Here is a 14,231-nt window from a genome sequence, read left to right on the forward strand (position 1 = left end):
TTATGGTATTTCCACATGAATATACTGAACAGGAAGCACTGTTCCCCCAATAATTGTACACACAGAAGTAATTCCAGGTTACCTTTTGGAGGTAGAGATTATCATCTGTATAAAGAAGTAACCATAAAAAAGCCCAGTCCTAACGGCCTCCATGGAACCTTACACAACTTCAACTGTTGCTAACCCACATATAGCTTAGCAGAGACTGAAATGATGCATTGTGAAAGCAGCTTCAGGAGGACAAGCCACCAGCTGGACTCTTCACAAACACATACAGCCGTTAGAACAGAAAGTGACGCTGAAGGCAGCTGAAACCTTTCTTCTCAATTTCTGTTCCCCCCATGCTACCTCAGAAGCCATGCAAGAGACCTAAATGAACAAAACCAGGACAAAACAAACCATTTGGGGCAGTGCTCGTTTACCTTTATGGTGAAATAAACAAACAAGTAAGCAAAAAAAACCCCACCAACAATTTCTTATTTCTAACCGGGATTTTCTGTATTTCTGCTCGTACCCATTTCCTTGTGCCCTAGCAGTGGACACTGCTGCAAAGAGCCTGGCTCCCACCCTTCCCTGCTGGGTACCGCTGCCCATCAGTGAGCTTCCTCACAGCCTTCTCTTCCGCAGGCTACGCAGTCCCAGTCCCTCAGCCTCTCCTGGTGCATCAGATGCTCCAAGCCCACGTTCACCTTGGTGCCCAGCTCTAGGCCCACTGCGCTAAGACCCCTTCTCTAGTGCCAGGGGGTCTGCAGCACACCTAGCGTTCCAGCTGCATCACAGCCAAGCTGGGCAGAGAAGCATCTCTTCCACAACCCAACCCACCTCTGGTGCTTGCCTAGCATAGCCCAGGCTGCTGTGGGCACACTGCTGGCTTACAATCAGCCTGGTGCACCCAGGTGCACTTCAGCACAGCTGCCCCTCTGCTGGCCTGCTGCAAGGGGTTGGCTATTCCTCACCAGGTGCCAGACTTTGTGCTTCCCTTTTGTGAGACTCCTGTCAGAATTTTGAATGGTCTCTACGCTGAGCCCACTTAATTGTGGAATAGTTGTTGCAGCAACCCAGCAACTGGATCTCATGCTGGGATAGCTACGCACATCTACGCTTCTTATCTACAGTTAAAACCCATGTCTTTCTGGGAAAAAGATGAAGGAGCTGCCTACTGAGATCTCCAAACCCTTTCATTTAGTCTCTCAGAGCAAGCCCAAGTCCGTCTTTTGTGAGGAAAACACTCAGCTAAGGATTCTAGATTTCTGTTGCTGCTACTTTATTTTCTATCCCATAAATGAGCAGATACAGAAACCGCTTTCTCTGTTCAGTAAGGAGTGATATGCAACCATCAGGAGGATTATTTTTCTATAGGATTCCATTATTCTTCAGAGATGACTTGTTCTGTATGATTTTTTGTTTTATAAGAAAAACTGGAAACATGCTTATTTGATGGACGGTAGAGAGCTAGGAAACATATACTTCCAAGCATTCCCAGCGCCAGATCTCAATTAAGACCACCAGCTACAGTGCATTAATGAAACTTCTGACTTCCTTCAGAAAAAAAAAAAAAAGATATTTTTTTTTTAGCATACTGCATTGAGATGGTTTGTATGAATTAACTTATACAATAATTATGAAATCCTATAAAAAGTTATTGTCAGGTTGAATGCAGATCCTTCTAGACATTTGTACTGAATGTAATAAATATTAGTATTTTACATAATAAAGTACTGTGGTCATAAACATAAGGGACTGATTGTATTTCAGTTCAATTCTAACTCACAGACAACACAGAACAAGAGTCACTGCAGCCAACTTATTTCCCCATTCCCCGCTCCTCGATGACTACAGCTGCTTCTGAAAAACTCAAGGCAAACCCTGTCTTCTAAGTAGCATCCAAAGGACTCTGCAGGCAAATACAGTCAAACCGAGCCAAATGCTTATAGTGTTGTCCTTGAGCCAAAAAGACATGTGAACACCGAAAAAAACTATGCTTGACTGCCCTCCCAGTGGAACCTCAATAACTTCCTGGGAATCATGACAGTGCCTAATGGACGCTCTCAGGTTTTAGAGAGGCATCTCTTTCCCAAATTCAAAATATTCCAAAACCCTTTCTGGATCTATTTTGCCACTGTTACAATGGTTGGAGATGATGAATGTATCTAATTACAGATCCGTAAATCAATAACTATGGTGTGAGGAGATAAAAGCTCGGTATTTTATTCCTTTATTAAAAACAAACAAATTTATATTTTTTTTCTGTTGGGATTCTAAAATGTGGTTTAATAACACTACAAAAAAACCTAAAGCAAATCTGTTGGCAACAAAAACCCTTATCTTTTTTTTTCTCTGTACGATCGAAAACAGTCTGCTCTGTTGTATTGTACTTGAAGCCATTACAATGGCATTCCAACAAGATGAGTCACCTTATGTTGCTAGAAAGAAAATACGTAGAATGAATACAGGGAACGAAAAACCTATTCTTACTGTAAGCTTTAAGAAACCATCCTAGAAAATGGTGTGTCGGGAATTGAACTTCTAAAAGGAAAACCAAAAAAATCTAAATTTCCATATATAAATGGTCTCATTACCTCCCATAATATTTGTATTTTTCAAAATATGATCAGCAGGTGCACCAGCTTTCAAAAACCTCTTGTCCTTCATCAAATATAATTGTTCTGCATATTATATTAAGAAATACAAGCAGAGAAATGTAAGTGATGGGAGTTCAATTAAAAACAGCATAATATCTGTTGCATAGAAAATGATTCTGCAACTAAAATCGGGTTCTAATGAGAAGAAAAAAGGAATACATTTTCACATATTTTTAATTACACAGAATTTCCTCAAACATGATTTTTAATAACATATTCCATTAGGTTAACATCATATTTAAAGAAAGTGCATTTTGTGATTTCATTTTAAGTTTGATTTTGAGCAATTATTGTGTCATTGTTCAGCAGTAGAAAGGTTGAATTCATTTACTGTGTGGTTATGCTAGTTATGATTGATGTCGTTTCTCCAAATGATAAACCAATCACCCCAATGATGTAATGTCATTTTAAAAGTGCTATAATCACATTTCTCTCAAACTAGAAGCTCTGATGAGTTCTAACAAAGATTTATTGTAGATTAAATACCTTCATAATACCAACAATAGATTGCTCACTTGATTGAACATTTGAATAGTTTTGTGGGTTTTTGTTCCAAATCTATGTAGAATGGCTATTGCAAAGGGCATAGGACAATACATATGGATGACTATCACCTCATATTAAAGATGACTCAAACTTATTGAGTTGTTAGCCTGTAATTGCAGAGACTGAAGCAACCATAAGTGCACAATCAGCCCAACAGGACACCTATACAATGACATCAGTAGAAGTCTTCTGCAAATATTTCCTTTTCAGTATGCATTTTGAAGACTAAGATAGAATTGTTTAAAAAGAAGAACCCAGAAGGCAATAACTGACCTTTATTACTGCTCAAAGATTTCCTGCAATCTGAACTGTAAATGTACGTCTTCGAATATTTATTTTTAACCCAAACCCAAATTTAAACAAAATATTTATCTACTCTCTTCCAAACATCTAGAGGATGTTGCTAAATTTACATAGCCCCTAATATAAATTAACAACAGTATATATATATATACACACAAAAATAATAAAACCATGGTCTACATTTCTGTATCATGTGAAAGCTAGTCTGAAAATCTTACTGGAAAGAATGAGACAAAAAAGGTAAGCTTTTCCAACCTGAATTGCATGTCACTGTCTGTAGTATTTTCTTGTAAACTCTTTAAAGGAAACAAAGTACCTACCTGACAAATATTGATAGGTTTCTAGAGGATGTACTAAATCTGAGGAGTATGTGCTATAAAATACTCTAAATATTAATCAATTATGCTTTTTTTCTATGCCCTAAAAACTAAAAGCAAGCCACAATGTACTATGAGTCTTCATTAAAGAAGAAAATAGACTATTTTGGGGAAAATATTAAAGCAGAGAATGAACAACTCAGCTATTCATAAACCAATCAAAGCATATCTGAGCATGCTGAAAAGGTTCCTTGTGTCAGCCACAGTAACGCGTGCAAAAGCTTTAATTTTTTCTTTACGAGTTTTTTAAAGAAACAATGATTAGAATTTAAAATGAAACAAAAACAGTTATTCCATCAACTTTTCAGAAGTTATTTTACCACAGCTGCTTCATTTGACAAGAAGAAAATCCATGCTTGGTCTCCTGCTGCAGCTATCAATACCAAGTACTCAGTATTCAGGGATTCTCCAGGTCTCCAGTCTCTATTACCTAACTGTGATTTTCTTCTACCAAGCAACCCTCACTGTATCTCTGTCAATCTGTCTTACCATTGCCTTTTAAGCCTTTGTAAACTGATACACAACATCCTTTAGCCAAACAATGTTCTCTGTTTGCAGGTTTTTTTTTTTTCCCTCCCCCTTGTTCATCAGTCAAATTCATCCATTCTTGAGCTCTCAACTCACTCCTTACTCAGGGTGGCCCATCACCAACTGGTGAACAAGCACTGCATTCTCCACAAATATCACTTGGCTCTGCTCTGAATTTCTTCTGTCATTTTACTGCTCTACTACTTGGTTTCACAAAGCCATTCTGATACTTCTTCACAGTCCCCACTTTGTGTCTTTAGAACAACTTACAACATTAGTAACAACAAATAACTATGATAATGGCATATTTTGCAGAGAGCAAAATACAAACTACTTCATCAAATAGATCACTATTACTCACAAAAGGAAGAATCCTTCGAAGGACTCTTGATGGTTTCTAGGACAGTACTAAGCTTTTATAGTTACCTATACTGACTTAAATACAGAATATATTCTACCTACATACCCACACTTTTCTATACTTCTCCGTAATTCCTATAGTTATTGATGAGTTTCCAATATTTTGTAATTGGAGATTTTGGGACTTGTTCCTCTTGAGATCATCCCAAATCTCTCTAAAATAAGAATAAGCAAAAAAACTGTTTTCACATCTTACACCCTCAGACCTCAAGACCAAGGAAGGAAACGTGCTCAATATCTGAATTATTATTCCTTTTCATGTATATAATAACAGTTACTGTAGACAACATTTAAAAACAAGTTAGCAAATAGATTACAGAGTTTAAGGACAGTGCAAGTTGGAAGTCACTTCAGGATGTCTGTAGGCCAAACTCGTGCCAAGGCAGGACAGCTCTGAGCTCAGATAGCTCAGGATTTTAACCAATCCAATTTTTGCTGATAGCAAAACTGCAAATATTCTAAGCCAAGAGACTGACTGACAAGTATTATTTTGCTGAAAATATCAGTATTTTAGTTGACTGTAACACAGAAAGTATAGAATCAGATTCTGAAACAAGAACACACGGACAATAGCAGAAGGAACACACTTCCAGATCAGAAACTCATCACTACGTTAGGTGCTGGCATAGCCTGTGCAGAATAAAGGACCGCCGTGTGTATCTCTCTTTTACAAGAAATGAACTTGGAAAAATAAATTTCTCAGATGACAAACTTTCAATATTAATTTTACACGGCTTATAACAAATTAAAAAGGTATCTATAATAAAATGATAGAAAAACACATAGCATGTTTTCAAAAAAGTGTCCATGAAATAAAACTAAGATTTTCTGTTTGCCTCATCTCCATATACGCTTTTAATTTTTGGGTGATGAAAGAACACATTTGCACAATAACGTATAAAAGCAGAACAGACACATCACAAACAAACTCCATACGTTTGCAATTTCTCTTACCACTGCTGGATGCCTGCTGTGGCCCTGAACATGCTCTTAGTAGGTATGAATTAGGAGAGAACTCCTCGTCAGGATTGGTGTCCATGATTTGATGGGACGTATTGCTGTCTAGCAATGGCATCTGGCAGCTAACTGGTGGAGGATTATGAGAACTGGGCAGCTGAGCAGATGGGAGAAGGCTAGACGAGGATGTAGGTGGAATGGGACGACCTGGGAAAGAGGACACAGGGATCAAAGATCAGCAATGAGCGTAATGAAAAAAGAAAACATTCTTATTTACTCTTTGCTTCTGTGAACTTTCCTCTCATAAATTGATATCAATCCATTCCATCAAACGCACACAAATGAAGGCAGCTTATTTTTTTTTTTGTGCAATGCCCATTAGAATATTACTGTTTGTAGGGATGAAAGGAATGAGAGAAACAAGTATTCTGATCTTTGCAAGTTTATCCAGAGCATTGGAGAAATCACTCATGAATTATTTATACACAGGAAAATATGACCTCTGTGATCCTGCCAAAGTCTGTGAGGCAAAGAGAGATCTGGTGCATGTGAGCTACAAATGTTAACATGCAGCAAAACTATTTGAAACAGTGCATTCTGACTTCCACCATTTTTAAAGAAACAGTGGCAGAGCAAATGCATACTACCTTTCTCCTTAGTTACTCCATTTCTGGAAGCAAGAACCCCACTCTTCACATGAATTACATTAAGGTTTATCCCATTAGGATTAAAAAAAAAAAAAAGAGCAATCATTGGAAATTAACCACAGGTACTTTAAAAGCTCTCACTGTCTGACACCAGGAAGCAGCACCAACTACTTTCTTACCCTCAAAAAATTTGAATTAACAAAACCAGCTGGATTAAGGCAAATGACTGCTATGCTTAGTTTATACTGTAGTTTTAACACTGGATAAAGTGATGATAAGACTAAATGGCCAAGTTATCACAGGACAGAAATCTGTTTAAGCTACTCGATAACAACGCCCATCTACCTTCTTTTATGCAATACATTCAATATGTACCGAGTATTTCCCTTGCAGACTTGCATTTACCAAGAAATAATTCTAATATCGATGACATGAATAATTACTGTTATTATTCGTGATTGTGCCATTCTTACGAAATTCTACCACGCATGTACTAAACAATCAAGGAAGCAGTAGAGAAAAAGCAGTTATAAATCACTTCTTTGCAATGTGTATGAAACAAGAAGCAAGACTGAGGTTTGACACATCTTAGATAGGAACATGACACAGTGCACACACTGTGTATTTAATTCTCACATATTCTGGTGTTGCTTCACGTTTATGAAGTTAAAAGATGAAACTCCATATATTCAGAATCTTCATTTACCGTATCATATGGAAATGCATTAACTCTGTTCTGAAAATGCTGCACGTGAGAGGTGATGAGATGAAATAAGATTTTGCCCTCTGTGCAAACCTCAGGAAATACTTTAAAGAAACTTTGGTACGTGTTTGCAAAATACATGGAGACAGATGAAAGACAACCAAAGACAGTGTTCTGGCCAAGCACAGCTGACCGCATTGCTATCTTCATGAAATAATGCAGCCCTAATCCCTGAAGACAAGGTAATATTTCCAACCAGGCCATTCCTGTTTGTAGCTCAGATCAATCAACGGGTATGAAGTTCTTACACTGTTGCATTTTTTTTTTATTTTGGCTGAAGCAGCCTCCTAAGGAAGATTTGTCCATAAGCACCTGCTAATTGAAAAACACAGATGCCTGTGAGCCATGCATCATACTGCCAAACTGTACCATGGTTACATTTTCCAATCAACCGCCAAATGTGATTAAAGCTTTCCTCACGGTTGGGGCACCGTCAAGTTGATTTCTGGTCTCTGTTAGACACTGAACTCCCACCACAGCCTTTCCTGCTATGGCAGTTGGGCTCCTGCAGCACTGCTTCTCCCTCTATGGCTCTTTCTCTCCTACTCCCTGAAACACGTAGAAACATCTTAGAACACCCACCCTTTTGTACAAGTTCACAAGAAATGAACTGAAAAAATACTGAGGAGGAACAGAAAGCCACGTGCAGAACTTGTTTTTGTTTCCTTGGGAAATGAATCTAAGGGGTAACTCTGCAGGACCGCAGCTGAAGGATTGGTCATAAAATAACCGAAGAGAAGTGAATGTTTGCAGTTAGGCTATAAACAGCACAATAAATACAATTTATTAGTTACTATATATTCTTAAGATATAAATAATGGTTTTGATCCACCCTGTTAAATACTAATTCCTTTGTCAAATCAGTTCAACGTATTACCGAACAGACTGAGCTCTACCGGTTCTGTAAACCTGACCTTCCAGTCATAACTGCTCTGTGTCTGCACATACCTTCACAATCGTATTTTGAAACCTTCTGTTTCTCAAAATAATTCAAATTCCCCTCATTTCACAACAAGCCTCACATTACCCTACTGTACTATAAAACACGCTGTGATACAGATGGTAACCTCAGTCTTCTGTTTCACCACTTTCAGAATTTACATCCATAATGTAAAACCGAAACTGGTACAATTTATATCTACTCTTCAAATACTAATATTATAAAGCTTCTATAAATAAGACTTTTATCTTGTTACGCATTGACAGAAATCCTATGTAATGGATACTTAGTTCTACTGACAACAGTAATGCAATTGTGTCGTATCACCAAAAAAATGTAAAACAGATATAAATGCTACAAAAGGGAAAACAAAGTCTAGAAGCTGTTGTGTTACAACTTGAAATAGGAAAAAAAAGCAGTTCTTCACCTATCTGTTCATATGCACGGTCGTACTGCATGGTCATACTGCATAAACTCACGAATGACACAGAAAGATAAAACAGTATTTTTAAGCAATGCAAGCAAACACCCTCCCCCCCACCATGACTTTTTTTCCTTATATTCTTTTCCTCATTGCTTTCTCCTGTCATTCACGCTATTTCTCAGTGAAAGAAAAGCTTGATAGCTCTCCTTCAGGAGGGCTTCTGATTTTTGGTAGCTTTGTACCTCCATGCTATATGACATCTCATTCTGCAGGGGCCTTTGTTTTTCATTTTCCCTCTTTCACTCTCTTTATCATCACTTTTATTTTCTTTCTTTTCTCCCCCACATAAGAAGATATAGTAGGCAACGAAGAGGTATTTCCATTTTTTCTTTTTAACTATGTCACATCTCGCTCCATCAGCTCAGGAACTTCTATGAAACCATTCCACAATTACAGCTCCACCTCAAGTCCCTAAGGCTTAAAACCTGCCTTGTAGTCAATGATCAAAAATCAGGCCCTGCTTGTAGCTGGTAATGATGCCACAGGCTTACAACCATCCCCAGCAATGCACCCACAAAAGCTGAGTATGCAGATCAGATACTAGCATGAAGATTTCCTTTTAAGAAAGACTTCTCATTAAGGACAGCTTCACAGATACACAGAGTTTGAATAAGGCACAAATAAACACCACATTTCAAACTTAGAGAAGAATGAGCCCTTCCTGATGGATAAGACATTAATAATGCCTGGAAAAGTTTCTGGAGTGTGAAAATTATAGAGTTCTTTGGAGCAACATGGCAGAGCGATAAGGAGTGACTGGAACAAGGTCACTATTTTCTTGTTTGAGGATGAGCTTCAGGAGGGAGAGAACTGCATGCAAGAGATCTTATTAGAAGAATAAGGCCAAGAGTTTTATCAAGCTGGGAACAGAAATATGTGTAATTGGCATCAGCATTCAAATGGCATTGGTGAAGTCCAGAGGCACTGGATATATTGATATCCATCAGGAATGACGTAAGCTCCTCAGATACCTGAAATCCCATCACACAGCATTTAGTTCACAGCTAACACAATCGTTCTAACTGCATCCTGCATAGATTTTCAAGAATATATGGGGGAGAATGCCATTGAAACCAGGAACTTAGCTTGGACTGCCTATCTGCCTCAAAAAATAATTCCTGCTGACCACAGCACATGCAAGCAAGTCAAGCTTTACATTTACATTCGAAGTTGATGCAGCAACTAAAACATTCCTAAGAACATCAAAAGAACTGGACAAAAGATACAGTAAACATCATTCTAATGATACCAGTTCTACAGATGAAACACTCAACTTGAGTGGTAGTTCAACCTGACTGTAAAACAGGAGCACAAGAGAGAACTCTTAGGGCTCCTGTCTGCTGTCTCAATGTCTCAAATGGATGTCTCAAAATTCAGATAATCCTTAGTAGCATTTTCCAGTATGCCTGAAAAAGGAGAAATGAGATTATGGTTCTGGGGCTTTTCCATCGTGACTTGTTTGGACACGTGAAGCGGAGGAAATGGCTGAGGTAATCTATCACTGACTTCCAAATCCTGCTCGTGTTCTTCCCGAAAAAAGTTTCCAGGCTCAAATAAATCACTTCATGTTTTAGAGGGAATGACATTTCCTTTTACTTACATATAAAGAGGCTGTTTAAGTGATGTTCGTGACAGCACCATTAGCTATGAGACCCAAAAGTACAGCAATCTCTATCCAGGGAGTCCATGACTGAGGAAGTGACAGGGTCAGAACGGGTGACGAGCTCAGTACTGCAAAGCTGCCGTGTGTGGCTGCCATGTAACACAGCAACAGTGCTGCAGAGAAGACCCCCGAGTCCAGACACTTGTAAGACAGCTAATACGAGTTCTGCTCATCTTAATCACAAGGACACGGATGGGAAAGGAATACTGCCATTGCTGTTAGTGTAAGAAACCAAAACCCACCAACAAGGAAAAAATACTGTTTGCAAATCACTCTTTATTACCATACATGATACATATATCTAAGCCACAAACAAAGAAAAGAAGCAGGCTGCTTATCAGTTTCTCAAGTTTTTGAGATGTACTTTCCATACTCTCCCTTCTTTTCTCTCCCTGAACTCCCACTCAAAAGATCTGTGGAGTCAAAATCCACATGTGTGTAAAACTCCAGCCCTAATATTCCACTGTGGTGTGTGAGAGGAAGCAGGGAACACAGGATGGAAATGAGTGAAATGTAAGAATTCTGACATGTGAGCAGGCACTGTGTAAATATCCATTACAAAAACACATCCCGAGGAGCTGCTACCCAACCTCTTCACTTAATTGTAATATAGGATGGTATTACTACCTATAAATACCTATAAAATTATTCTTCCTGAAAGGTGTTATGTAATATTTGTGTATATGTTTACCTACACACACTTACGCAAGAATACATAATTTCCAAAACTGGGCATTATTCTGCGAGTCAGACTCTCCCAGAATTCAATTCAGAGTGTTAAAAAAGCCATTTTGCCTTAAATTGTGTCAGGGTAAAGATCAGAACCTGTATGCTGCTATCCCACACACCTAAGTTATTCTTTTCAATACAAAAAGTTACCACCTGAAAATTCTGAGTCTCCAACATAGATCTCAAGGCTTACAGTATTTGCGGTGGAATTTTCTAGCTTATCCCCTCACTTCTAAGGTTAGGATGTACATTACAAAAATTGGGACAGATTTTATCCCGCTCTTTTTTTTTTTTCCTCCTTACTTCAGGAAACACAAAAATCCAAATGGGAGCCCAATGCAAAACACAAGGCAGGGTCTGCTTCCATGAGTACAACTCACTCTATCTACAGAGCACAATGCACTTCTGACTGAATTTCCAGCTCAGCCTAATTGAAGCACCTACATTGTCAGCAGTGTTAAGTTAACCTTAAAGAGTGAGAAACATTGCTAAATGTGTCAGGAAACAACTAGATAGCACAAGAAGCATGCTTTTGCAGAGCAAAGCACTATAAATTAAGCAGGCAGCTGATGAAGGTGAAACCTTCCTGAGATATGGCACATTCAGCACTCTCCCTATTCCTCCCAGAATAATTGCCTTTTTTTTTTTTTCCCCAAAGAAAAAAAAACACCCTTCAAACATTTGCAAAGCAAGTCCTGCCAATGGGCTGGGCACTCTCACTCACAGTCACACTTACTAAATCAAGTACACATCATTATAGCTGGCGTAAGAAATATTTACATTTCGTATTTGATGAAATTATTACAGGTAACTGGCATCAGGAAAAGTCATCCATTCTCTGCATAGTACCAGCATCTATTATTTCTGTAGCGAAAACAGAATTTGAACTTCAGTGCACTGGAGGTCAGCATGGAGGCCCAGCAGGCAAAGCTGTTGTCATGGGAGAGAGCTGTCTGCCCTCAGAGCTCAGCAGGCTGAGGGGCAGGCACAGCACCGCCCAGCAGGTAACTCCTCTGCAAAGAGCTCTAAAGGCAGCTCCGTTAACTCGTTATCTGCCGGGCTGCAATTCAAGTTGACAAGACAAAAAATAAAATGAACCCCAAATGAAGTATACATGAAAAACAGGGAAAGAGTTCTGACAATCTGTGCTCATTTTCATTGGCATCAAGATATTTCAGTTTGTGTAATCTCCTGCTGCACTTTAACTGTAAGGCAAACAAGCTTCAAAAAATCACACAAGAAGATATAAATCAGGAACCTGGATGATAAGTATCACTGAAGAAAGGCACTCCCAGTGCTTCTGAAGCTCCTCTCTCTCTGAAAGTAGCAAACAAAACCAGTCAAGCCTTTAAGAGAAGTGATTTCACGGAGTCTATTTCACAAGAGTCAAAGGAGAAAATAAGGACTTCCTAGTGCAGGGGGCTGAGATTCTTGCACAGACCTGCTCCCTGATGCTTACAGGCATTTCTCCAAAAGGGACAGTCAGGGCAACTAAGAATGAAATAAAAACCGTCATACCACACAGGGAAGAAAGGCAAAAAGTGCCTTTGCAAGAAATAGGAGAGAAGGCCAAAGGGGTCTAGATACAGTAGGTTATCATCTTTGACTTATATAGCAGTGAACTAATGAAGACAAACCAGCACTATGTTTTTGTATCTTTCCCACTTCTCACTAACAATACCCTACGTGCCTTAACTAGTTTTTACAAAACTTCCGTCAAGCAAAAAGTGTAAAATCAGAGCAAGAATGTCAACAGAGTGAAGATAACGGGAAAAAATAGAAAATTAAGTAGCTACAGTATAGGCAAGAACTGTCCCCAGAAACCAATTTCTATCACGAAGTGCACTGTGTATATCTCTCAGTCTCACTCTCTCAGAGCAGAGCTGCAGGGCTACATACAGTGCAGAGCTCAGCTGTACCACTTCCACCAGCACAGATCCTGCTCTGCCCAGTAAGCGGAGGTGGAAACATCTGGGAAGTGAGATGGCTTCGTTTGCAGCGATGTCCTCATGCACTGAGCATGCTGTGGGCCGGAGACACTCTGCTCCTTGGGACTACCTGCAGCCATTATCCTTCAGGATTTCACTCAGACCCCTGAAGCCCTGAAACATTACCTATTTCATTTGGTGGGCTTTTCATGTGAAGGAGCATTGAAGTTGAAAGGACTGCATTGCAGATCCCCAGAACAGCGTGAGCTGAGCATCAATGTTCCCAAGGCCCCATGGTACCCCCAGCACACAGCCTGTAGTGCTGCGGGTGACTGCTAGCAGTTACAGCTGCCAGACCTCCACAGGTGGTACTGCAGCCAAACGTAATGCAAGTGATTACCATAATGGGGGGGGGGAAAGAAGTGAAGAAAGCCTCCAAACAAAACCTGGAAATAAACCTGGATTCTTCCCAAAATAAAAGCATTAAATCTCTGTGGCACAGCATTGTTACACTTCTAGTTATGCTTTGACAAAGGACAAGAAATTGTTTATGAGGAATCATGTGTGATAGAAAAAAGAAAAAAATGGCCAATGATTTTTGCAACTGTAAAAAAATACAATTTTTTTGATTGATATTTGATTGAGCATATTCAATGGGAATATATTGTATCTTCCACATCTTATCTAGTAGATCCATTTTCTGCACACAGGAGAATATATTTTAAGAAGAGGGACAAACGAAGCAGAATCATGAAGTGCTGGGCTCCTTTTCTTCTTTTTTTTTTTTTTAAGCATTCTGCAAACCTGTGCAGCCGTTGTTCAGTTCCTTACGACATTCCACCTCCGCGTGGTATTTCCTAAAGTACGGTGCTTCTACAGTTCTTGAATATGAAAACCCCTGCATCAGTGCAAGGTACTGTCATTACTAAAATCGATGCAGAAAAGTAAGACTAACTCAGAAATCAATCACTTCTCTTGTGGCTTTTAGCATTAAAATCAAAGCTAAATTAATTTTCCCAGGCAATCCATCTAAAAAAGATATCAGCATTACAGAATTTGGATATTAAAATTAAGTAGACAGTCATGACTCAAAAATAATGTAAATCAATTCGGCATGTAAAGGAATAATTTGCTGCTGTCCAAAGCTAACATCACTTAATTCTTGTCTTGTTGAATCATCTGATACCCCTTCCCTTTTTAGTTAAACAAAGATAAATAATAAAAACAATTTACAACTAGAAGACGTCAGGGTTTTGCAGCTGTTCAGTGTCTTTTGGGCAGATTAGATTTTGTAATGAAAAGAT

General features: G+C 38.9%; 1 protein-coding gene across 21 annotated transcripts in view; it reads right to left on the minus strand.

Moving 5' to 3' along the window:
• Nucleotides 1-14,231, minus strand: part of TENM2 (teneurin transmembrane protein 2) — a 608,636-nt gene that overhangs the window by 202,803 nt on the left and 391,602 nt on the right. For 17 of the 21 annotated variants that reach the window (XM_046900248.1, XM_040646802.2, XM_040646801.2 and 14 more), the window contains 1 exon segment: nucleotides 5,771-5,980. The exons of the other annotated variants lie outside the window; for them this stretch is intronic. In XM_046900248.1, coding sequence (XP_046756204.1) covers nucleotides 5,771-5,980 — 210 coding nt within the window. 21 annotated transcript variants of the gene reach the window in all.

This window comes from Gallus gallus, chromosome 13, assembly GCF_016699485.2.
Source record: "Gallus gallus isolate bGalGal1 chromosome 13, bGalGal1.mat.broiler.GRCg7b, whole genome shotgun sequence".
In the NCBI taxonomy this organism is placed as follows: domain Eukaryota; kingdom Metazoa; phylum Chordata; class Aves; order Galliformes; family Phasianidae; genus Gallus; species Gallus gallus.